This window comes from Eurosta solidaginis, chromosome X, assembly GCF_040869045.1.
Source record: "Eurosta solidaginis isolate ZX-2024a chromosome X, ASM4086904v1, whole genome shotgun sequence".
NCBI lineage: Eukaryota > Metazoa > Arthropoda > Insecta > Diptera > Tephritidae > Eurosta > Eurosta solidaginis.
Genome location: NC_090324.1, coordinates 181,048,604 through 181,075,521, shown reverse-complemented (window position 1 = coordinate 181,075,521; position 26,918 = coordinate 181,048,604). Strand labels below are relative to the sequence as shown.

The 26,918-nt window shown below is 36.4% G+C and overlaps 1 protein-coding gene across 1 annotated transcript in view; it reads left to right on the top strand.

The window, feature by feature from the left end:
• The window catches only part of sv (shaven), a 956,023-nt gene that overhangs the window by 885,801 nt on the left and 43,304 nt on the right, over nucleotides 1-26,918 (top strand). Inside the window, exon 5 of the mRNA XM_067758509.1 lies at nucleotides 13,449-13,556. Within this exon, the coding sequence (XP_067614610.1) occupies nucleotides 13,449-13,556 (108 nt within the window). The remainder of the gene's footprint in view (nucleotides 1-13,448; nucleotides 13,557-26,918) is intronic.

The window sequence follows — 26,918 nt, the reverse complement described above, 5'->3', positions numbered from 1 at the left end:
TTATATGATTGTGGACAATTGTATAAGACTCTTTGTTTGAATTTTAAATGTTTTAGAGTTTGGGTACTTTTTTTTTTAATATGCTGACTTTGATACTTTTGGTATATTTATATTTCGTTTTTGACTGATGTTATTTTACTTATTTTATCTATTTTACTTATTACACAGCCGGATCTTAAATGTGTGCACCTACTTAAAACCCGCTTATCTTTTAGAAATTATTCTCTAGTATTTATGCATTTATAATAATTTATACAAATATGAAGCTGAGAAATTAGAATTTATTTTATTAAACTAATTCCGCATATTATTACTATTAGACAAAAAAAAAATTTTTTTTCACTTGAATTTTTTTTTTTTCATTTTATTTAGTTAAATCTGTAACTAATTGCATATAAAATTGAGGGTTGTAGTTGTTGACGGAAGAGAAAGGTAGCTATGTATTGGTAGTAGTTCGATTAATGGGTAAGCGGAAGCAGTGGAGGTGAAAAAAAATGTTCTACCCTTGATTTTTTTTCATATTTTTCATACTTTTCCTATTTTCCAGCAATATCTTTGATCTTATGTGTCATGCGATTTCTGCGGCGGCCACCAAGACAGAATCTAATGACTTTTATGAAGAATTATTTTTATTGTTATGCCGGGATTTGTTGCTTTCAAAACCTTTTTGGGTTTGTGCAATTGTTTGATCTTAGAGAACTTGGGTACCAATTTTATTTTATAAATTCGCCTACTGCAGTAAATATTTTATTCTTTATCACCAATTTGTTCCTCAGGGCAACTGTGTTTCTCCTTATAAATTTCAAGTCCTGGATTGCCGGCTTATTTCAGCCTGGTCGAATATTGTCCTATGTCAATAACTTCCTCAACAATCAGGTTGCTTGAAAATTTTTCTACGCTACCAGTTTTCTATCCTAAGATGGAAATGAGCGCGACTAGTCTTTTATTGCACATTTATATAGCGCTTCACATTTATTTTTATATATTCTCTTTGTGACTTTTCTTCATTATTTTTTTTTTTTTTGTTTTGGCTGGTTGTAAGATGTTTGTAGTTTTTTGTTTATTAGGTTTTGCTTACTTCCACTGTCCTAGAATTTCATACTGCTTCAAGACCATCTTTGTCAGGAGCATTCAAAGGAATTTATGCAAATTTTTGATTTGCTATTCGCTTTAGGCAGGGCTGCCTTTACTGTCAATTGTGACATTTTGAGACTTACTATTTGAGATATACTTGGATTATTTATTGCTCTTCCTCTGCTTTGGGTTTAGTAATTTGGGTGAAAAAAAATTTAGACGCGCTGTTGCGCGTTATTTAATTGCCTATACTTAAATTTCATATAGTATTTGAGTATAACGGTTATCGCCCTATTGTACATATTAAACCACCTAGCCAAATGTCTGTGATGTTTTGAGTGGTTTTTGTGTCCACTTGGTCTGGTGGCTCATATTTTACAATTCTATTCTCTGGTGTTTCAGAGTTTCCTTTACCTAATTCGTAGCCAGCTATGGCTATCATAATGTCTTGGGCTATTTTTGTCCACCAATACATTTTGAAATATAATTATCTTCCTGCTTCTATGAGTAATGAAATAAATTAAATTTTTAACAAAATTTTTCGATTTTATACTTTTATCCTATGCATTCCATTTTACTACTGACCTTCATTGATTTTAAATAAATTTGCCTTATTTAATTAATAGCTATTTTAACAGTTTATTTCTAAAATTGTAGTTTTTGTGTTACTTTAGAATTTTTTCATTTATGATTTAGATATTTAAATTTTCTTCTTAAAAAAAATTCTAATTTTACTTGTTTGTTTAGTTAACATTATTAAAGTCTAAGAAAATTTTTGTTCTTAACGGAAATATTGAAAAAAAAAATGTTTGTGCATTTTAATATAATTTATTTTTTTTTGATTTACAAAATATTTTTAATTTTTAAGCCATTTTCGTCGATAGCGTTAATATCCTTTTTTTTCAAAAAAAAAAAAAATCTTTTAGATTTTAACAATAAATTTTTTTTTTTTTTCAATAGGGCATTTACCAAAAAAATTATTTTTAAATTTAATATTTTTGACATTTCTAGTTTTATTAAAATTGAAATACATTTTTTTTTGAATTTACTTTATAGAGTATTGTCTAAAACTAGATTTTTTTTGTATTTTTCGGTTTGGTTTGTGTCATTTTCAAAGCTGACATCAAACTTTTGAAAAAAAATTTGTTTGTCGTACCTTATTTAAAAAATTCCTAAGTAGAAACTTTCGTTTTTGCTCATAGTTTAGCGTCCATAAAGGCCGCCACATTTATTTCTGAATTTTATACTATAAATCCTGCTTTCCGCCAGTCATGATGCCAATTGGTCCTTCAGAATATTGCTGTTTATAATATGTCCTTTAAATCCTTTTATTCCACTTCGCCTTATGCTTTATTCATCCTTGGTCTCTGCCGCTGCTTAAGTTTGTTTTTCAATGTTATTTGACTTCTGCATTTGTTTCTTCGGTATTTTGTTGATAACATTGCCCCCTTGCTGATATTTGATTTGGTTCTATTGTATTTGTGCTGCAATAGCAGTTGTAATCCTTTGTATTTGCTTATTTATTTCAGGATCCTTTAGAATTCAAATTTTGCTCGGATGGCAAGATTATTAATTTTTATACTTTGTTTTTAAAATTTCCTGGGCAGGATCTCTGAGCAGCTAAATCTTTCAAGCAATATTTGCTTGGTCAGCAAATTGTATGCTTATTGCAAATCAAACTGGCAGGATCGCCATGAAATATTAAAATTAATAAGAGGAATGTTTCAGCTTCAATGTCTGACAATAATTCATTTTATTAAAGAAATTCCTTCTCTGTTATACATAATTTCTTAACCTACACATTCATAATTATTCTAATACTAACAAACTAAAAATATGTACATTTGTAATAATAGTATGTAAAGTCAGCAGATTGCTATTTATGTGAACCATGTAAAATGTTTGTGTGTGAATATTTGGGTGATTCACATTAACAAAATAAACAATGTAAATTAGTTGTGTGTGAATATTTTGATAACAAACTAACACTGACGATCGGCAAGTGTATTGACCGGGGTGAGTGACTGAGCAAAAATGTGAAGGTGTGAAATGACAAGGGTTTCGTATTCGGCTTTCAATTGATGTTGGCTTCCTGCTGTGTCGGGTCAATGTAATTTATGTCACACAATATTGTAATACAACTGCGCTATAACTGCGTGTGGCCGTTTCATAAAAAATTGCATTGGCATAGAAGTTCATGATGCATAATGCCGCAAATGTATTGCATAGGTGGGCATGACGCATAATGCTACAGTATGCCGAGAGTTTTGGTGTTGCTTGCTTTCTCGAATTCCAAGAGATTGGTACCTAGCAAGTCCTCTTTTTTGATTTTTTTTATAATACTGGGGTGGTTGGCCGTTATTTTTCTTAATGGAAATCCTGCTGACGCTAGCACTTGGATGACTTGGGAGAGAGATGTTTCAGCCGCGAGAATTTCATGCCTGCCAGAGAGATTGTCATCTATGTCTCTTTCGTCAAGACAGGGGTGGCTTTCGGTAAGGTTTCTTCCACATCTTTGGCTAGTTGGTGAATTGTGCGTATGTCGAGGTAGGGGGCACAGTTTACGCCGGTAGTTCTTTATTGGATCGCGTGGAGATGACCGAAAGACGATCCGCTGGTAGTCTCTGTCGTCCTCGTGCATGAGAATTTGACAGTACATTTTCTCTATGTCTCCGTTGAAAATAAATTTGTATGTACGTATAAAATGAGGCGCATTTACCTCCGTCAAATTTTTCATAGGAGCCCGTTACCTCCATATGATCGAGGGTGAGGTATTCTTCTAGGATACTATCATATTGAGTCTTTAGGTCGCCTTTCTTCTACAGACTTCTCTCTATTCCAAGAAACTGACTTAGAGCTGAAGACCGAGAGTGGGATAGTGAGATCGACTCTGGGAAGCTGGGTTTAAACGGCAGCCTGACGATATAACGACCACTATCATCGCGTGAGGTTGTGGCTGCGTAGAAATTCTCGCAAAACTCGTCTTCTGGGGTTATTTGGGGTTTGGTGGGAACTTCCTCCAATTCCCAGAATTTTCACAATAGAAAGTTAAAATCTTCGTTCGTCACTTCTGAGACTTGCATGCAGAAAGCGTTGACCATCACAGCGGTTCTGCCGCCCAGAATCCAACCGAAAATGGTTTTCTACGCTAGAAGATGGGGGAAAGTTTCTCAACGCCATTTTGGATGATTTGCGGTATTACATCACTGCCTAGGACGAGATCTATTTGCGAGGGGGAGTGACAGTTCGAGTCTGCGAGGTTGAGGTGTGCCCATTTTGCTTGGAGCTCGCTGGTGAGCTTAAGCGAGGGGAGCTTTTTTGTTAGCCGGAGTAATGCAATTGCCTCTGCACTTATTCTGGTTTTAAAATCGGGGGATACCAAAGTCAGAGAGCACAATTTGTTGGAGGTCCGAACTACCTTGCCGCCCATCCCTGATATTTGAAATCTAGAGGGTTTGAATGGGAGTTTGAGTCTATCTTGGGCTCAGGTAGATATAAAGGATGTTTCAGAGCCCTGATCTACAAGAGCTCTTAGTTTAAAAATTTCTCCTTTATGCTCTACGGGTACGATAGCCGTGGGTAAAATTATTTCACAATCGTTTTCGGAATAAAACAATTGGACTTGGCTTTTCTGCGAGCATGAAGGGCTTTAATCCAGGGGATTCGCTTTATCGGGAGTATTACCGGGTGAGACTGTGGAATTCGTGTTCGTGGTTTGTGAGATTGTCTTTTGCAATAGGGAGGGTTGTCTTTTCGGCACTTGAGACGTGTCTTCGTGAAGAACTGAGTTGTGCCGATCTTGACATTGATTACATGTTTGGGTACTGGAACATTCTTTCAATATATGTGACCGAGAGATGCAATTGAAACACATATTATTTTCTCTCACAAACCTTCTGCGATCAGAGGTCGACAGCTTCTTAAATTTGAAGCAACTTATAAGGGGGTGAGATGAGGTTTTACACATAGCGCACTTGTACACTGTCCCCTGCTCTGTCATATGAGACCGGGTGTGGGAGGTTGATCTATTTTGAAAGGGATGCGACTGCTGTGGTTTAAATGATGGCCTAGCTTGGGGGTGGCTTTAAATTTATTTGGTCGCCATTGATCGACTCGCTCTACGACTTCATATCGAGTTGTGAGAAACTGGTCCATTTGGGACCAGACTCTATTTTCCGGGAGATTAGAGGTCACAAGGTAAATAAGTATGGAGTCCCAGTTATCAATGGATACTTGTTGCGTAGCGAGAATTTGTCGGCAATTATTTACCGACGATTGCAACTTTTGTATATCCTCACTGTTTTCCGTAGTGATCGTTTTCAAATTCCTCAGGGCCCGTATTTGATTATCTACGAGAACTCGTCTGTTCTCGTATCGGGAATTTAGGGCTTCCCACGCTAAGGCAAAGTTGCCATCAGTCAAGGGAAATTGTTTGACTATTTGAGCTGCCTTTCCTTGGGTTTCGTATCTGAGGTGATACAATTTTTGCGAAATACCGGAGTTGTCGGATGGACCTGGTGTGACGGTAGGGCGCGCGGGGGCATTTGCTTTTTTAAGCAACTGAAGCTGGTCTTCGATCTGGGCTTTTGTGTCTTCATACGCTATGAGACACGACCTGTATTTGCTATTAGCAGATGTTGGAAAATCTTCGGGCAGGTCCTGATCTGGGGATTCGACAATTTTATCGAAGACGTGTTGGACTCGATTCCAGAATTTTTCTATATTCGAGTTTTTTATGTTGAGAGAAGTCTCAGTGTTGTCTTGGAGGGACATCGACTTAAACCGTGCACAATATTTCATGAAATTGTCCGTTTCGGATATACATTTTTTTGGGGCATACGAGAATTTAAATCTTTTAACTCCTTGAGTTTTGGAGCCACTTTTTCAGGTTTCATCGTCACTCATTTTTGAGCTTATTTTATGACGCTTACGAATGAGAATTAACAAAAATTTAACTTCAGAGAGAAAGAACTTTTTTTTTTTGAAGAGAGAGTATTTGCTTTTGACTATGTGAGGGAGTTACGTTTAAATATTCACGTTAAATAGCAAGAGAGAATAATTTTCAAAACCAAAAAAAAATTTTTAAGTTAAATTTATTTGGGGGTGAGACTGAGCAAATTTGAAAACTGTGCTGCGTTTGCACTTTATTTAGTATATTTAAAATGTATATGAGGGTGGTTTAAATATACGTGGGAAAATTATAAGATATATATATACGTATTAACAGGTCTCTAGGGGTAAATTATTATAATTTTTGATACGGGAAATTAATTTGTATGAGATATTCTTAAACATTTTTTTTGTTTTCGGTGTGACTTAGAGGAGTCTTATTTAACTTCGATTTGTTGGACTGTAGAGGCTTTGAAGGAGAGAAAGGTAGCTTATCGAAATTATTAATGGGGATTGAGAATTTATAGCGTGCAAATTTAATGCGAGAAAAGTTCTATTACACGCACTGCACCACTCTTGTACCGCTGTGCACGAGATTTTATTTCACCGCTTATGTCGTTTTCTTTCTTTTGTATATCCGTATGCAGTGTATAAGCAAATAAGGAAACCGAGAAAATTTGCTTGCGTTTTTTATTAACTCAATTGAGGATAAGTAAGTAAACTGTGAGGTTTATGCTATGATAATAAGCAAGGGAAGACACTGTATCGATTTAGAAGAGATTAAATATTTGTATAGCAGTATACACATGTAATGCCGAAAAAAATATTTGAGATGTAAAATCGATATACGTGCCCACTGTATCTAGCTTAGTTTTTCTTCTTATATATTTAATTGGGGACAAGAGATATTTTAGTTCAACTGGAGAAAATTTTAAAATATGGTGAGATTTGTCGGAATAAATTTTGAGGGGTAGTTTTATGAAGCTTGTTACGTACAAAACACACTTACAGACAACCACTTTCGATGGTATATAGGGCTATGCGAGTAATATAAGCGTTGCACTTGGCTTTTTGTAGAAATATTGAGCCGGAACTAGAAACGAAACTTTACGCGATTTAAAGGGCACTTTCTAAATTTTAAGCAAAATTATTTTTATTTAATAGAAAGCGATTTACAATTTATAAGTTTTTGTGTCACACACGAAAGAGGAAAAATTTTCGAATAATTAATATAAAGCAAATGTCAAAACAGAACATATGTATATGTAGGTACACATAAACCCGATCTGTCAACTCACGGATGGGGTAGCCAGAGCGGCGAAGTGTGAACTGTTATAATATAGTAGATATAACTATAGATATAATTCATGGATTTAACGTAATTCATGAGTCTTAAATATAATAGCTATACATCAAATGGTACTGTATAAAAAGGTTCAATTTACATATTTATATATATATGTAACTTAGTTACAGTAGTTATAAATAAGGTACATGTTCAAATTCAATATAAAAAATTCAGGTAAAATTCAAGTTTTGCTTTTTAATTAGAATATGTTGATGCAGTTGACTGTTGGTGACCAGTCGCTCAGATATATACAACTACCACCACTCCCTTTTAAACCCATATCGTACACACACATTATAGTCACCCCTGGCGATAGCTCGAAAAGGCGTCCACCTATAGAACTAAGCGCCACTCCGTTTTAAAATACTCATTAACACCTTTCGTTTGATACCCATATTGTACAAACGAATTCTAGAGTCACCCATGGTCCACCTTTATGGCGATATCTCTAAAAGGCGTCCACCTATAGAACTAAGGTCCACTCCCTTTTAAAATACTCATTAACACCTTTCATTTGATACCCATGCCATAAAAACAAATTCTAGAGTCACCCCTGGTCCACCTTTATGGCGATATCTCGAAAAGGCGTTCAGCTATAGAACTAAGGCCCACTCCCTTTTAATATACTCATTAACACCTTTCCTTTGATACCCATATCGTACAAACAAATTCTAGAGTCACCCCTGGTCCACCTTTACGGCGATATCTCGAAAAGTCGTCCACCTACAGAACTAAGGCCAACGCCTTTTTGAAATACTCATTAACAACTTTCATTTGATACCCATATCGTACAAACATATTCTAGAGTCACCCCTGGTCCACCTTTATGGCGATATCCCTAAATGGCGTCCACCTATAGAACTATGGCCCACTCCCTCTTAAAATACTCTTTAATACCTTCCATTTGATACACATGTCATACAAACACATTCCAGGGTTACCCTAGGTTCATTTTCCTACATGGTGATTTTCCCTTATTTTGTTCCATAGCTCTCAGCTGAGTATGTAATGTTCGGTTACACCCGAACTTAGCCTTCCTTACTTGTTTATAGGAAATTTAATGCAAGTTTAAAGGTAAAGGTCAATTTTAAGGTAAATATACATTTTAGAGCAATTATAAATTTCAGGTAAATCCACATTTAAATGTATGTATGAAGGTGAAATATAATTCAAAAGGTTTAAGGAAAACACTCTTCGCCAGCCGCAGCTTATTTGATTATTCGCAATCAACTTAAATGTTGTTGTTGTAGCAGTCCTTCGCCCCACCTAACAGCCGCGACCGATCACAAATTGTCATCAATATCCTCTAAAGGGAGTTCAAGGAAACTTGCTGTTTCACCAGGGGTGGACCATAATGAAAGGGGTGTTAGAGGCGTTGGTTCCACATTACAATTAAATAGATGGTTGGTGTCATGTGGGGACACATTGCAAGCGGGCATACATTTTGTATGTCGGGGTTGATTCTGGATAGGTAAGAGTTTAACCTGTTACAGTATCCAGAACGAAGTTGAGCAAGAGTGACACCCGTTTCCCTGAGGAGTATGCGTTCCTCTTCCACAAGTTTTGGGTACCTTTCTTTGAGTACTGGATTCACCGGGCAATTCCTGACATAAAGGTCCGACGCCTGTTTGTGGAGTTCACCAAGGACCCGCTTGTGTTTTTTCTTCATACGGCTGGGTTCTCAGGTGCCGTATTTCCTCAAAATGCTTACGGAGATGACTCCTTAAGCCCCTAGGCGGTGTTGGCTCATCAATCAGATGTCTGTTTGGATGCCCAGGTTTCTGGGTATTCAACAGGACCTGTTTGGTTAGCATCTCATTTCTCTCCCTGTATTCTCGCCTCATTATGTAGATGGTGTTCTGGGGACATAAGGAGACAGCCCGTGGCGATTCTGAGAGCAGTATTTTGGCAGGCCTGTAGCTTCTTCCAGTGGGTAATTTTTAGGCTTGGCGACCATATGGGTGACGCGTAGCACGTAAACGGCTGGCCAATTGCTTTGTGTGTAGTAATGAGCGTTTCTTTATCTTTTCCCCAGGTACTGCCAGCAAGGGATTTGAGGATTTTGTTACGGCTCTGGATTTTCGGAACAATTGCGGCTGCGTGCTCACCAAAATGTGGATCCTGATCAAACGTCACACCCAAGATTTTGGGGTGTAGGATAGTCGGTAGCGTAGTGCCATCGAAGTGGATGTTCAAAATGGTCGACATTCGGGACGTCCATGTTGTAAATAAGGTCGCTGAAGATTTAGTCGGTGATAATGCCAGGTTTCGCGAGGAGAAAAAACTAGAGAGATCAGGGAGGTAGCCGTTTATTCTGTTGCAGAGCTCATCGATCTGTGGGCCTGGGCCTGTGGCAATTATTACGCAGTAACCGGCCTATGAAACGATAGTGACTCCTTTTGGTGGTGAAGGTAGCTTAGATATGTAGTAATTAAACAAAAGTGGGGATAGGACACCACCATGTGGCACCCCTTGTTTAATTCTTCTTGGTTTTGATGTTTCGTTTCTAAATTGCACCGATGCCTGCCAACCACCCAGATAATTTGCGGTCTACCTTTTAAGACATGGGGGAAGGGTAGACCCTTCCAGGTCTTGCAATAACGTGCCATGGTTGACCGTATCAAAAGATTTTGATAGGTCTAGCGCTACGAGTACTGTTCTATGATGGGGGTTTTGATTTAAACCGCAATTTATCTGGGTGCTGATGGCATTTAGCGCGGTAGTGGTGCTATGGAGTTTTCTGATGCCCTGCTGATGACAGGCTAGCTGCAAATTTGCTTGGAAGTAGGGGAGCAAAATGGCTTCAAGCGTCTTTGCTACTGGCGATAAGAGAGATATCGGACGATACGACTCTCCTATGTTAGCTGGTTTCCCAGGCTTTAGTAGTGTGACCACCTTGGCCATTTTCCATTTATCGAGTTTGACAAAGGTGGAAAGAGATAGGTTGAAGACATGCGCTAAGTATTTGAAATCCTCTCTCCCTAGGCTTTTAAGCATCGGCATCGCTATGCCGTCTGGGCCCACTGCTTTGGATGGTTTAGCGTGACCAATGGCATCTTCAACCTCTCTGGCGGTGATGGTATTTGGTGACGCGCTGAATTTATGTTTATGTGCGTGCCTGTTGGCCCTCCGTCTATCTATAGAATGCATTACATATTGACGGCAGAAAGCGCTCGCGCATTATTTCGAATCCGACAGCACTTTATCGCCGAAGGAGATGGTAACTTTGTCATTGTGCTTAGATGGATTCGTAGGCACTTTACGGTGGACCAAAGTTTGCCCACACCGGCAGAGAGGTTACAACCTCTTAGGTGCTCCTCCCATTCCTCCCGCTTGTGTTCATCCACAAGTAATCTGATGCGTTGGTTTATATCCCTTATTTGGGGGTCGCCTGGGTCGAGCTGTCTTATAAGGTCACTTTCTCTCGCTAAATTTGCGGCCTCCGCCGGGAATTGGGGCCGAATTTCGGGAATTCTCCCGGCGGAAATGAAAGGTGCCGAAGCGGATTCAATGACCTTGCGGAAAGCACGCTCCCCTTGGCGGGCATCAGTCGGGATAGGGAGGGCAGAAAAGAGGTTGTCTGAACGAAATAAGTATAGGCAGGTGGTCGGATGCCAATGTTACCATCGGCTGCCAGTTGACGCAGTTTACGAGATCTGCGCTCACGATTGAGATATCCGGCGAACTGTGACAGTTTCCTACCATACGTGTGGGGGCGTCTTTGTTTATTGTGCAGAATGTTGTTTCTTCTATTTGATCCGCCAATATTCCACCACTACTGTCCGCCCGTAAGTTTGAATACCGTAGATCGTAATGGGCATTAAAGTCGCCTAAGATAATGCGATTGTTTCCAGTGAGTAAGGCGCTAATATTAGGGCGGTACCCACTGGGGCAACAGGTGGCAGGAGGGATGTAGATGTTGATGATTTCTAGGTTTGCATCGCCTGACCGAACAGATAGGCCTTGACGTGCTAAGACATTGTCCCTGCGGTCGATGCCAGGATCAAATATATGATATTGCACAGAGTGGTGTATGATAAACGCGAGGCCGCCTCCATTTCCGCTCACGCGATATTTTCTGTGGACATTATACCTAGAACAGGTTTGCAGTGCAGATCTTGCTGTGAGTTTAGTCTCTTGAATCGCAGCAATGCGGATGTTGCGCCGCTTCATGAAATCGACTATCTCCGTGATCTTCCCAGTTAGTCCATTAGAGTTTAACTGCAGAATTCTGAAGTGCATAGGGGGAGACGTCGCCACTCCGGGAGTAAGCGACGGGTGACTACGCCTGGGTTGAGGAAGGCTAGGACGCAATTGCTGTTGTGGCCCTGGGACTGGGCGTCCTTGGGCAAGCATTGGGGTACCCGGATGATTTGGGTTTGCGAACTGGCAAGGCAGGAGCTGCATTGGACGGATGTCGCAAACATATATATTCTGTGCTGGCAAACGGTGGTAGGGACTAAGAGTCTGTTTCCCTGACCTACACGATTGGTGCCGGAAAAGAGGGGGGAGAAGACGGGGCAGAGGCCGATGCTCAGCATTGCTACCAACTCTACTACGAAGATAGTAGTTTTGAGTGGTAGCAGCTGTTTGAGTTGTTGTCGCCGTGGGGCTCGCGCAGCGGGTACTAGTTGTGGCTTGCTGAGCAACTGGGCTGCAGGAAGGTAGTGGGGGTGCTAAGGCGTAGACTACGGGACGCCCTTGGACGTGAACAGCAGGGAGCCACAAAAGATTTATAAAAGTTACGTGGACGCCGGATTTTGGGATCAAGCCCAGAACAACCTGTCCGATGCAACCATCCCTTACACGAGACACACTGAACAGAGTATGACTATCCTAAAAAGATTCTTTTCCGGCAAATGCAGCAAAACCATTTCTCAGAACCGGGGTCAGGAGACGGACCGGGATTGGATTCGATACCTTCCCGGAGCAAGGGAATATGGAGCAGTCCCGCTGCAAGGAGCTGCTGGGAGGATGACAATTTGTGGGAGGGACACAACAAATTAAATGGGGTTACACTGAAATGCCAGTTCCTGGTCGGGAAAAATCCCGAGTCGCTCCGGTACATAGAACCGACTGCCTTGGGAAGCTAGTCAACTTAAATCGTATCGTATAGTATCTCAGACGTTCCATTAAAAAAGTTAACTGAACTTAAAAATTTGGGTGTGTATTTTGATACCAAGCCCATACCGTTTCTAAAGCGTACGAGAAGTTGGTTTTCATCCGTCGTAACTGCTAATCATTTTCAGATCCTTTTACTCTAAAACTATTGTACACATCTTTAGTGAGATCGATGTTTGAGTAAGCGGTATTTGCTTGGAGACCTTTTCATGCTCTTTATGTCTGTTCGGAGAGCTGCGCTTTGTGATGCGGTCGACGAACTTCGTAGACCCTGTACCATAATATCCCTCTCGCAGTTTATTGATAAATTTTATGTCACTAGACGCCAGGCGAACTCTGTTGTCCATGTGCTTTGTCGTTGATATCGTTTGGGCTCAATTGACTGTTCTTACCTCATCATGTAAATTCGTTTTTATGTACCCTCTGATATCCTTTGTTGTAAAGATTTGTTTAATATGGGACTTGCTAGAACGGTTTATGCAATGAATGGTACCCTTAGGAGGAACACTTTGAGTAGAACTGATTTTAAGCTAATGGGTCTGTAGTTTTTGGGATACACATGTCTTCCCCGCTTTTGGTAGTAAAATGATACGAGTACTTTTGCAGGAGTTGGGTACATGATTCAGTCTTATGCGATTTCAACTAAGAAAAATTCTTCGTCGCTCATTCGACCACCGAAGTCTTTAATAGAGTGTATAGAGTTAAACACTGCCGGATTGGCCGCTTATGTTCAGTTTAATCTTCAGCTAAATTTAGTGAAAATGACATAATAAGTTTAAGCGTAATTTAGCTGACAAACTGAGTGGAACTTGTACTGGAAAACCGAGTCCTTGTTATTTAAATTACGGTCCAGCTTATTACTCGTACAAAGTTTGCAGTCAAATCTAACACACAATAGCTGCATACAAATCTTAAAAATTTTATCCAAACAAACCATTTTTTTTTTGTCACTATAATGTACTCGTATTTATGTATAGACTTCTGTGGTATCTGTTTCTAATTATTCTTTTAACAGGATGTGGGTCCGTGGTACCGGCGACTGACTACAACTATAATCCAGCGTATTCGCAATATGGATCGGCCTATGGATCTTATGGGTATTGTGCAAGCACAGGACTGTTAAGTGAGTATTGTAAACACCTTTATTTATACGCCTCTAGTAAAATGAACGTGTTCTAAAACTCCCTAAAAGAGATACTCGCTACCGATTTTTACCGTTTTCCAGAAGCTGCCGCTGGCGCATTACTATATTTTGTACTTATTTAAAACTATCTAGGTGATTTCTTGTTCATGTCGAAAATTGGTTCAATATGGTCGAAAGGGGTATCAGCGGACGCGCATAATTTTAGTTGTAAGAATCCGATTGCGAAATTAACCGCTTTTTAGCCATTTAAAAGATATTGATATTAGAGAAAAATTCCAAAGTTTACAAACGGCGATGGTTACTAGGACATGTTTCTGAATTTCACTTCTTCATCAGCTAGCTTCTCGGGAGGTGAATATTGAACTCGGATCTCCAACAACTATATATGTAATTAATTCTAATGGTGTGAAACGTTTTAGGCGCTTAAAGGCTTAGTAACAATGAATTTTTACAGCAATGCTTTTTTTATTAGCGGTGCTTCCGCTGTTAACTATTGTATCAATGTTATCATCTGTATTTAATTAGCGAGACTTGCTCATATCTTATAAGGGTCATTATTTTACAAATCGTATGGATTTGTAGAACAAAAATTTTCACTTTTTTAAAAGACACCAAATTTATTTGTTGGAATCTTTTCGTAATTTACGTCAACACATATATCAGGCATACCTCGAAAAAAAAAATTTTTTTCAGATATCTGCATGTGCTCAGATTCGATGGGTAAGCAAACTTGCCCACATTCAAAATGCTATATCTTTGGTTCCGCTCGTCGTATCTTATTCAATTTTATTTAATTTTTAAGGTAATAATATTTACTTTATAACTTCGTTAAAAAATATTTAATTATAAAAAATCAAAATAATGAATAAAAAAATGAATTTTTTAAATAATTATTACATACTGTTTTCCCCCACGAATATTTTCGGAAAAATATATATAATATGCGATACACCTTTATATAAAAACCCCTTTTTATTTTAAGTTGGGCAATTCCGTGGTTCAAAAGATATTAACTCATTTCTGACCTGACCTCGAGCAACTTGCTTATATTTACTTGCAGCAGGTACGTGCTCCAATTGTATACAGCCAACGCCTGCCTGTGTATGCATGCATGGTCAACTTAACTACAACATACATACATATATGCACTTGTAAATAAATCTACTAATCACGTAGCAGGTAGCTAGTTTTACGAAATTATTATTTATGTCCGATTTAGTTTAAGTATATGTAAGATTGTAAATAGAATATACTTATAATAATAAAATATAATAATATAAAAATAACTTGTAAAATATTAATTTTACAAAAATAAGTATTATATAATTTATTATAAGTTATTAAATCCTATATTATTAGAAACTATTAAATTCTATTTTCGAATACGAAGTTTTTTGTATTGTTACATGTAATATCTAAACACACATACACATATACAAATTTTCTTACGACGGTTTTGAAGTGCGCATTCTCATTTTATTTTCAATAATATATTGTAACGAGTTTAGTGCAATTCCTCTTATTTGCAACCTTCTGCTAACGTTCGAATCAATAAACTGTTGAATAAATACTCCAATATTCAATAATGGAAAATGGTCTTTATTAGACTACTTTCACAATAAAACTTATACTTCTCGACAAATAGCGTGCTTAAATCAAACTGAAACTGATTCTCAGCTTTACCTCCTTTTATAATCTGCGATTTTCTCGTTCGCATACTTCTAGGCGTTTCTATTTCTAGAATTTACTATTCGTTTACCAGCTATAAATTTCTCAGCTACACCTACAGATGTACGATTTTTATAGCTTTGGGTTTTGGGTTGGCATATGTAGCTCGTTTCGTTTCCAAATCCTATATTCCATTTATAAAGCTCTGAATTTTAACCCCCTCGTTGTATTCCACGGATGTGTCTGCATTTGCGAGATGAGCCAATCTTTCAACATCCGACGCAAACTCTTGCAAACTCTCATTCCCTTTTTGATAACGGTTTTGCAACTCAATTTGGTTTTTCTGTTTTCTATGCTCGCTTCCATAAAGTCTCTCGACAGCGGCCATCAATGCTTCATAAATGTTCCGTTCATAATCTGGAATAGTCTGTAAGATTTCAACTGCAGGACCTTTCAATGCCACAAACAGTGCAGCAACCTTATCTTCCACACTCCAGTTGTTGCAGCGGTCTTCTGAAACTGTAGATTAAAGACCTGGAAAGGAACAGAACCGTGGTATTTTTACCTTTGGATTACTCGCAGCTCGAGTTGTAAAATTTTTGCATCCTGCTCTTCCAGATTCGCAAAGAGCTGCGATGATACCTGTTCCGAAATTTGTGTCGACATTTCAGATATACGTACCTCTTGCGCTTCCAGTTGAGATGACATATGTATTCTGGTCTTCCAATAGAGATGACATTTGTGACGAGATTTCTGAAATGCGTGCCTCCTGCGACTCCAGCTGAGATGCCATTGTCGATGTTAGTGTAGATATTGTGCTCGTGACTGTCTGCGGTGTTTCGTTTTTATACTCAGTTGAGCAGAGCTCACAGAGTATATTAACTTTGATTGGATCACGGTTGGTTGTACAGGTATAAAGGAATCGAGATAGATATAGACTTCCATATATCAAAATCATCAGTATCGAAAAAAAATTTGATTGAGCCATGTCCGTCCGTCCGTCTGCCCGTTAACACGATAGCTTGATTAAATTTTGAGGTATCTTGATGAAATTTGGTATGTAGTTTCCTGAGCACTCGTCTCAGATCGCTAATTAAAATGAACGAAATCGGACTACAACCACGCCCTCTTTTTCGATATCGAAAATTTCGAAAAACCGAAAAAGTGCGATAATTCATTACCAAAGACGGATAAAGCGATGAAACTTGGTAAGTGGGTTCACCTTTTGACGGAAAATAGAAAATTAGTAAAGTTTTGTATAATGGGCGTGGCACCGCCCACTTTTAAAAGAAGGTAATTTAAAAGTTTTGCAAGCTGTAATTTGGCAGTCGTTGAAGATCTCATGATGAAATTTGGTAGTGTAATATTTCCGAATAATAATAAAATTGAAGCGCTGAAATTTAGCGTTCGAATGATATTCCTTTTTTATTGAATAAATTCATTCCTATTTATACAAAAGTTCTTAACCTATACATATATACATTCTTACATTAATATTTACATACTAGAGGTGCATGACTCAATAGTGAGAAATTATTATATTGACCTACATATTGTCAATATGATTCTTACTTGAGCAATTTGGGTATGACGCATTAATGCATTAGGCAACTTGGCAAACGCGAATGAACTCATAGTAGTTATCTGGGTCAATAAACGAATGTTTGTAATGTTAAGCGTGTTTGAAGTTAGGTGAATTCCACGCGATACTACACCATCGGCCTTTTAAGTGAGCGTATATAATTTTGTGCTTAATTATAGACGGTCACTCCAATGCCACTGTGATAAGTGGGCCGTGTTGTTTCGTTTTTCGTTTAATGACCCAGTACACTTGCTTGGTGTTACCAAATAATTTTTTGCATTCAGTTGTAATTTATGTCATAGTGGTAACTTGATATTATAAGTTTACATGTCTTTTTTTGCTTTTATTCGTTTGCATTTGCTTTACGTACTATGCCCGTTATGCTCATTCTCGCTTTTTCATAATAAGCTGACTTCTTCTATTTTTTTTTGTGTATTTACTATGATTAGTAATTTATTATTATTTTTTTTTACGCAGCCGATCCTTAAGAGCGTCGACTCCCTTAAAAAGCGGCACGTGTTTACAAATTATTATGAAGTAACTGTAACTTTGTGCTAACATGGGTTAGTATTTTTGTTTCTTTTGTTTACATTTTCTTTCTTACGTATCTATGTTGTTGAGTAAATTGGGATTCTTATAGTATTATTGTTTTGGTTTTTAAATCATATGTGTTACTAGTAAATGTCCTATACTAGTTTAAGCTTATTTTTATAGATTACTATTTCTTTTATTTTGTTTGTACTATCTCTATTTCTTATCCTATTAGGTATTAACGTATAATTATTATTTCTATCTATGCTTTTTACTTTATAACTTCCTTTGTATCTATTATCTAGCTTATCAGATGCTTATTCTCTATCTAACACTAGTTCGCCTAATTTTATTTCCTTACTGTAGCTATCTTTATCATAATTAACTGTTTGTTTTTCCTTATCTTCTTTCACTAGTTTTCTAGCTATCTGTTGTGCTATTTGAAGTCTATATTTAACTTCTTTGTCATAAGCTTCGTGATTTTACAATGGACTTATTTTATTTTCGTCGTAGGTCGGGGGGTTTTTTGCAAAAATAAGTTCGTAAGGACAACACCCGTGTACGGTCGATGGGGTAGTGTTGTAACACTACGCGAAATACTTGAGGTATTCATCCCAATCATCTTTGTCACTGGATATGTATGAACGTACATATTCATTAAACGTTCTATGACTACGCTCTACAGTGCCCAAAGTTTCATGATGGTATGGTGTTGAGCTTTTGTGCTCAACTTTTAGCAATTTGCACAGTTCTTCGAATAAGTTATTTTTGTATTCGGTTCCCATATCTGTTAGGATTGTTTTCATGGGACCATAAATCAAAATGAAGTGCTCGAATACAGCTTTAGCAACTGTTATCGCATGATTGCTCGGGACTGGGATTGTTACTAAATATTTGGTGATATCGCATATGATGGTAACTGCGTATTCGTTTCCATTTATCGATTTCGGTAATGGTCCGACCGTATCAATCTGTACAATATCGAAAGCGTTCGGAGGTGTCCCCGTTATTATCATTGGCTCTTTTATATGTTTATTTGTTTTATTTTTCTGACAGTGGATGCAGCTCTTTATGTATTTTCTTACGTCATTTTTCATATTTAGCCAGCTATATTTCCTCCTGATTTTATTTGTCATGCGATTTATTCTTGGGTGGCCACCACTAATAGGATCGTCATGATATTTTTGCAGAATTTCTTTAATTTTCCCGGGATTAGTCAAGTATATAACCTCTGGGGTTATTGCAATTGTTAGTGTTTTGAGAACCTTGTTTCCAATTTCAAGAAATTTTTCTACTGCAGTATAATTTCTTTTAAATAATTTGTCCCCTAAGGACAGCTGTATTCGTACAAGGCCTAAATTTTCGGCTTCTTTTTCGACCCTGGTAAAGAGTTGTCCTAAGTCAATCTTATCCTCATCAATTAGGTTGCTTGTATCAAAATGGCTACAAGTTTTCTTTCCTTTTTTGAAATAGAATTTCGAAGGATTGAAAACGAGCTCGACTAGTCTTTTTACTTAAAATTTATTTAGAGCTTCATATACTTTGAGGTTTTCAGTGTGACTTTCTTTAATTTTAACATTGTTTTTTATATTTTTAACTGCTGATCTAGTTGTGACTTTCATTACTTTGCATGCTTCCACTGACATTTCTTTCAAGTTTGTTATATTAATGCGAGACAATGCATCCGCGACGTAGTTTTCTTTTTCGGCAATGTACTCCACTTCGAAATCATATTATTCTAAATCGAGTTTTACTCGTGTTAACTTAGATGAAGGACTCTTCATCGAGAAAAGGTATGTTAAAGGGCGATGGTCGGTTTTATTTATGAATTTTCCGCCACCCTAGTACAGCTAAATCATCCATATAGAGAAATGCTTTGGATGGTTTGAGGCCTGCAAATGCCAGTGTCATCATTCTTTGGAATGAGTTTGGTGCTACTTTTAACCCATAGGGTAGTCTTTTGAATCTATATGTACCATTTTCTGCTGTGAATGAGGTTATATCTCTAGAATCTGGGTGTAATTCTATTTGGTGAAAACCTGACATGAGGTCAGGGCATGAAAAATATTTTGCTCTTCCAAGTTGGTTTAAAATATCATCAATTCTTGGAAGTGGGAATTTATCCGCTGCTAAATTTTTGTTTACTTGTCTGTAGTCAACTACCAGTCTCCATCTTTTTTCTGTATTACCTGATAATGATTTTTTAGGTACCAGTAAAATTGGACTGTTGTACTCTGATATTGAAGGTTCTATAATGTCATCTTCGATCAATTTATTAACCTGTTTATTTATTACCCCTTTTGTGTCTCGTGCAATCTATAGTTTTTTATGTAAACTGGTCTGTTGTTTTTCATGTGTAATTTTTGCTTGTAAAAATTATTAGGGAAAATTGGTTCTATTTCTATTGCGAATATACCTATGAATTCTGCGCATAATAAAGTTAATTGTGAATTGACAAATTTTGGGAAATTTTTAGTTAATTTTTTTAATTTTTCTGTGTCATTACTCTGTTTATTTTGTGTGTTTGTTTTAATTAAATTGGAGTTATCTAAATTTTCAGTATGTATTTTGTAATTTTGAATAGTTGTGTTTTTATGTGTGGTGTTAATAATTCTGACAAAAGTTTGATCTTTATTTGTGATTGTGTACAAAAATGCCTTCGGATAATTGTTGATGGGGTATGAAGATGTTTTTATTATCAGTGTTCACTGTTACTTGTCTAATGACTTCAGATCTACAGGGATAGTAATTGTGTTAGCAGACAGGTAATTTGTTAGATACATTGTGATTGTTTGGGGGAAATCGTATGGTCTTAGGATTAATTTATCCTCTCTTTTGCCATAATCTAGAATACAATTATATTTCTTTATAAAGTCCAAACCTATTATTTCATCGCACGGTATTGGAAAGTCGTCTCCTACGACGTGAAATTTATGGTAAATTAGAAGGTCATCACCTTTATACCCTGACCAATGCCCTTTAAGTTTGTTATTTGTTCTGTATTTATTTTTGCATGATTAATTATTTGATTTTTTTAATTACGGAGATATCAGCTCCTGTGTCTACTAAAAAATTTTAAATTTAGTTATTTAATGATGTTTTTGTAGATATATACTGATTTTGAAGTGGAGTTTCTTGGTTTTCCTGCCGGGTACAATTTCGCACGTTACGCGTCTGATTGTACTGTCTGTTTTCATTTTGGGTTTGCGGTCCTCCTTGAGCATTGTTATTTGTTCTCGAATTATTGTTGTATCTCGGCTGTGGTCTAAATATTCTGCCTCGGTAATTCCCATAGTTGTTACTTCGGTAACCTCCGCGGAAATAACTTCGATATTGATTTTGTTGCCGTATATTTAAAATTGTGTTCGAGCTGCCTGTGATTTCCGTGCAGCTGTTTGTGAACTTTGAAATTGCGTCGTTGGAGCAGTTCTTACACATAGCTTTGACTGCTGCTTGGGTAGCATATCTCGTTGCCAATTCTGTGTTTAATCCGTCCGAAATATAGGCTCCCTCCAATGACCTAGTTATCTTTTCTATCTCCTCAGTGTATTGATTTGCAATTTTGCTATGTTGTTGGATATTCAGGAGTTTTGGTGTCAAAATTTCTACTGATTCGACTTTGATTGCAGTTTCGTTACTTAAGAAATTTCTTGCCGTGCCTTTTAGCTTGATCTTTATCATGGTTATAGCTATGGCTTCATGATTATCCTTGATTTGGTCGAGGATATCGAGGGCATCTAAGAAACTATGCAAATTTTCAGGCTTGCCATCAAACTCTGGTAGCACTGATGAGGCGGTTTTGATGAATTCTACTACGGTTTGTGGCATTGTGATCTTAATGAGTGGGATATCTAGTGGTTTATTTTCTTCCACTGATGAAGTTTGACTCAATGCTGGTGATGGGGTGCGGCTTTGGGAAAGTTCGGTTAGAACTGAGTTAAAAGCAACCTGGAGTTTTTCTTCTACTGTAGTTGGTATAGTTATATCTATGTTGTATCTAGCTAAAGAGGATACTAATTTGTCTCGTACGTGGGAAAAGAATTGGTATGCTTCTGTTTGATGTTCTTTGGTGAGTATATTATTTACCGTATTGATTACCTGTCCTATATTATTTAGGGCTGCTACGATCGTGTTTAAATGTTTTACAATAGTTTCTGGCTTTATCGTGGTGTTTTTTTTTACGCATTTGTATGCTTTTTCTGCCTTAATTCTTTCTTCGGATAACGCTTCAAAAAATTCCAAATTTAAAGGGTTTTTATAAGGACGACCTAAGCATTCCAACTTACTGAAAAAAAATGTTTATGTTCATTTGTACTGAGAAATTTCTCTATATTTATTTCTTATTTCTCAAGTCTCTAAATTTTTTGGAGGTCCCTAGTGTGTAGGGTATTTTCGTCCCACCATTGGAGGGGAAAGTCTGAGGAGTACCTTTGCATTTTAACAGTGTGAAAAAAAATTTATAGAATGTCCTATGGGATTTCACCTCCTAACAAAGGGATAATTGAAACTGTCGGAAGTTAACTGACTATTTTAATAAACGTCGTAAGCATTCCAATTTACTTGAAGTATAAGCAAAATTTTGTTGGGAAAATTTGTTTAATTTAAGATTTTTAGCATTATAATGTACACATTTTTTTGATTTACAAAATATTAAAAATTAATTTCTGTCATTTTCAATGATAGCGTTAAAAAAAAAATTGTTTTTCAACAACAATTTTTAATTTTTTTTTTCAAATAAGAAATTTTAATTTTCTTGCTACTTCTCTTTTTCATAACATTTCTATTGAGCTAGTTCTATTGTGACAGAATTTATTCTAAAAATGCTGATAAAGAAATTTTCCTAAGCAAAAACAAAGTTTTTATACTCAGTTGAGCAGAGCTCACAGAGTATATTAACTTTGATTGGATAACGGTTGGTTGTATAGGTATAAAGGAATCGACATAGATATAGATTTCCATATATCAAAATCATCAGTATCGAAAAAATGTGATTGAGCCAGGTCCGCCCGTCCGTCCGTTAACACGATAACTTAAGTAAATTTCGAGGTATCTTGATGAAATTTGGTATGTAGGCTCCTGGGCACTCATCTCAGATCGCTCTTTAAAATGAGCGATATCGGACTATAACCACGCCCACTTTTTTGATAGCGGAAATTTCAAAAAATCTATAAAGTGCGATAATTCATTATCAAAGACGGATACAGCGATGAAACTTGGTAGGTGAGTTGAACGTATGACACAGAATAGAAAATTTGTAAAATTTTGGACAATGGGCGTGGACCGCCCACTTTTAAAAGAAGGTAATTTGGCAGTCGTTGAAGATATCATGATGAAATTTGGCAGGAACGTTACTGTTATTTCTATATGTATGCTTAATAAAAATTAGCAAAATCGGAAAACGACCACGCCCTCTTAAAAAAAAAAATTTTTTTTTTAAAGTCAAATTTAAAGAAAAAGTGAATACCTTTACAGTATATAAGTAAATTATGTCAACATTCAACTCCAGTAATGATATGGAGCAACAAAATAAAAAAATTAAATAAATTTTCAAAATGGGTGTGGCTCCGCCCTTTTTCATTTAATTTGTCTAGGATACTTTTAATGCCCAGTTTTTATACACAGTCGACCGTCTGTCCTTCCGCTCGGCCGCTAACACGATAACTTGAGCAAAAATCGATATATCTTTACTAAACTCAGGTCACGTAATTATCTGAACTCACTTTGCATTGGTATAAAAAATGCCCGAAATCCGACTATGACCACGCCCACTTTTTCGATATCGAAAATTACGAAAAATGAAAAAAATGCCATAATTCTATACCAAATACGAAAAAAGGGATGAAACATGGTAGTTGGATTGGTTTATTCGCGCAAAATATAACTTAAGAAAAAAACTTTGTAAAATAGGTGTGGCACCTTCCATATTAAGTAAAATAAAATATGTAACAGAGCCCTAATAAATAACAAAATGTCACCCTGTGTTCAAGTTGCTGCAACACCCGTTGTCTACCCACGGGTGTGGAACAACTTGAACACAGAGCAATTGGGCTCTGAATAATTCAATTAAAATTTTGCCAGTCAAGTGTTCGGACGTGCTATTTACAAAAAAATTAAATAAACCTGTTTAAATTAAAAGAAAAAGAAAGTTTCTTTATTTTGGCACCGATTGAGTGTCCGGCGGAGAAGACCGCCCCTTTCTTCACCATATCCTGCAGGAGAGCATCGATTTGGAGGCGGCGCCCTCAACGGCAAGTACCCAAAGAAGGCAACCTAATGCGCATAGACATCCACCTGGTAAAGAGGGTTCATATGGCGACCGTGAGGTTTGTGTAACGCAGCGTGAGGTTTGTGTGACGCAGTGTGAGGTTTGAGTAACGCAGTGTGAGGTTTGTGTGACGTGTGTATAGTGGCAACATAGAAGGCAGCGATATACCAGAGTGATAAAAATGTATTAAATATAATTTTCTTCAAAATTGTGCGGAGGTAGAAAAGGTTCAATAATACGATTGCCTAGTGGATAACAGAGTGCGAACAGTATAAAGTACATAACAGGCCTAGCATTTTTAATAACGGCATGCAAAACCCCACGCCACTCAAATAACGGCACTCCTCCACTTGCTCAAATAACGGCACGAAAACCACGCTAAACATATATATACCATATAACATCAGCATCGATTTAAGATTGGCAGCGCAGCACCAGCAGCAGCACCAGCAAAAACAAGCAGCAGAAGCGGCAAATAAGTATAATATATATATGTATTTAACATTTTTTTGCCTACGGGTATTCTTTTCTTTAAACGTATATATGTACGTATATTAAAATTTAAAATTTTGTTATTAAATTCGGTGCCTTCGCATTTTCATTAAAATAATTTCGCATTTTATATAAATTTTGGGTTTTTGACATAACGGTGGTTTGTTAAAAACCAATTAACTTTTTCGATATATGCGGTGGTTTCGGTAAAAACCAAGTAATTTTTTGAAATATGCGGTGGTTCCGTTAAAAACCAATTAAAAATTTTCTGATACATGCGGTGGTTCCATTAAAAACAAATAAAAATTTTTTTTTCATATAAACGGTGGTCCCGTGAAAAGCCAAGTGAGACATTTTTATAAAGCGGTGCGTCCGTGAAAATATACGACTTTTTTTTTTTAACAAAGCGTGAATATAAATGGATCTTTTGAACAGGTTACAACAATTTTGAGATTGTTACCAATTAATACCTATATACTTTTTTTCTGAAAATTAACAAATGCATTATTATTTATGAAAGAAATAATATTTCCTTTTGGGTAGGTAAAGAAAAAGTTGCGATACCAATCCTGCACGGAACAGAAAGTGACAGTTGTATCATTCCTCCCAGATGTGAAATATTCAGACTTTTTGATTTAGGAGATTCACCCGAGCTACTTTTCGTGGGCTCGCAGGAAATTGAAAAAGGTGTTTTCACAGCTAGGAGCATTGTTAATTCCAGTAACCCAATACTTAAAGTCATAAATACCACGGTTGATATAAAGTATGTCAAAAGAAAAAGTATTCGGACAGAAAAACTTTCAAATTATAATGTTTATACAATTAACAAGACAGAAACAGAAGACAAACGTATGAAAAAACTAATTTCGATTTTAAAAAATCAAATATCTCAACATGCTCTAAGTAAATTACTTGACCTTTGCATAGATTATGCCGACATTTTCGTGTAGTGCCAAAGTAAAATACATTAAAATAAATTGTAGATGGCAACCCTCTTTAGAAATGTGCAAGATGCAACCATACATCAGATGCACTTGGCATCACTAAAATTGTTAGAGTCGAGCAATTTGGAGAGTTTCTGATTGGTTGAAACTGCCGTTGTTCGACGCCATGATTTTTATTTTTGACGCCATCATTAATTTCGTTGCTAAGCAACGAAGAGAAAAACTGCCGAGCTACAGGTTGGCGTTAGCGGCAGTTTTCAGTTTGAAGGAAACCGGCCGCCGTGTCTGACACATAAAAAGGGAAAGCGTAGCATATAAAAAGAAAGCACAAATTATACCTAGTGTAAAACTAACACATAACTAAATCTAAGTGACACTAACGAAACTAAAAGCAAAAGTGTTAAGAAACTAAGTTAGAACTATGTGTTAAAGAATTAAGACAAAGTAAAAGTTGTTAGAGAACCAAAGTTAAATAAAAAAGAAAAAAACTATATTTAAAACGATACGAAGTTTATTGAAAAGAAAAAGAAGACACGAGGGACTAAAATAAAACGTAAGTGTGTGTAGAGAGCGGCGTGTGTTTGCGCAGTACATTTTATGGGGTCCAGGATGGATCCTCCACATGGCGACCGTGGGCCGAAGCCCTGGAAATGCGGCGAGTGGCCGGAAGGAGGTAAGCCTCCCAACAGGCGTGGGCATTAAAAAAATACCCACTTAAAATTTAAAATTTAAATTCAAAAAAAATATAAAAATTTGAAAAATTACAAAAAAATACAAAATATACAAAAACCCTACAAAAAATTTTAAAAAACATCAAAAATCTTCAAAAAAAACTACAAAAATTTAAAAAAAAAGACATTTACAAAAAAAATATAAAACATTTAAAAATTCTTACAAAAAAAATATAAATCATTTAAAAATTCTTACAAAAAAAAAAATATAAAAATTTGGAAAAAAAGATACAAAAAAAAAATTAAAAAAAAAAAATTTACATGAAATACAAGTTTAAAATTCTACAAATATATAAAATCAAAAATAGCACAAAAACTTTAAAATCAAAAATTACAAAAAAAAGTACAAAAGATTAAAAACCAATACAAAAAAATTTTTTAAAAATTTGGAAAAGCTACAAAAAATATACAAAAATTACAAAAACCTTTTCACAAAATTATAATACTTAAAATCATTACAAACAAAAACATATAAAACTGAGGAAAATATACAAAAAATTTAAAATCATTAAAAACCAAAAATATGTAAAAATTAACAAAAACCCACAATTTGAAATGGTAAAAGAGAAAAAAAATTTACGAAATTAACAAATAAGGCAGTGGTGGTGGATTTTTTTGTTGGTCGTGGCTAGTGGTAGAAAAAAAATCGGTTGGAAAAATATACATATACACATAATATCAAGACTTAATAAAAATCAGAAATAATACGAAAATTCAAAGCTTATAAAACAACAAACTAATCGGCAGCAGAAATAATAAAAGAAATTAGAAAAAAGTGGAAAAAAAAAGAAATTTTGAACTATAAAATCAAAACCAAAGCTGTACCAAAAAACTAGTGCAAAAACGGCATTAGCCACGCCATTTCAATAACGGAACTAGCCACGCCACCGTCATAACGGCAAACCAGCGTACACCATAAAATAGCGGAAAACAAGCGACGCCATCAGCAGCAGAACACCAAGCAGTAGCAGCAGAAAAGGAAGCGCAGCAGCAGAACATACAGCGGTAAATCAAACAAGCAGCATTGGTATGGCGAAATAAAACTTTTGATACATATTTTCATATTTAATAAATACATTTAAAAATTACATTTTTCAATTTTTATATCGAAGTTAAAACATATTTCAT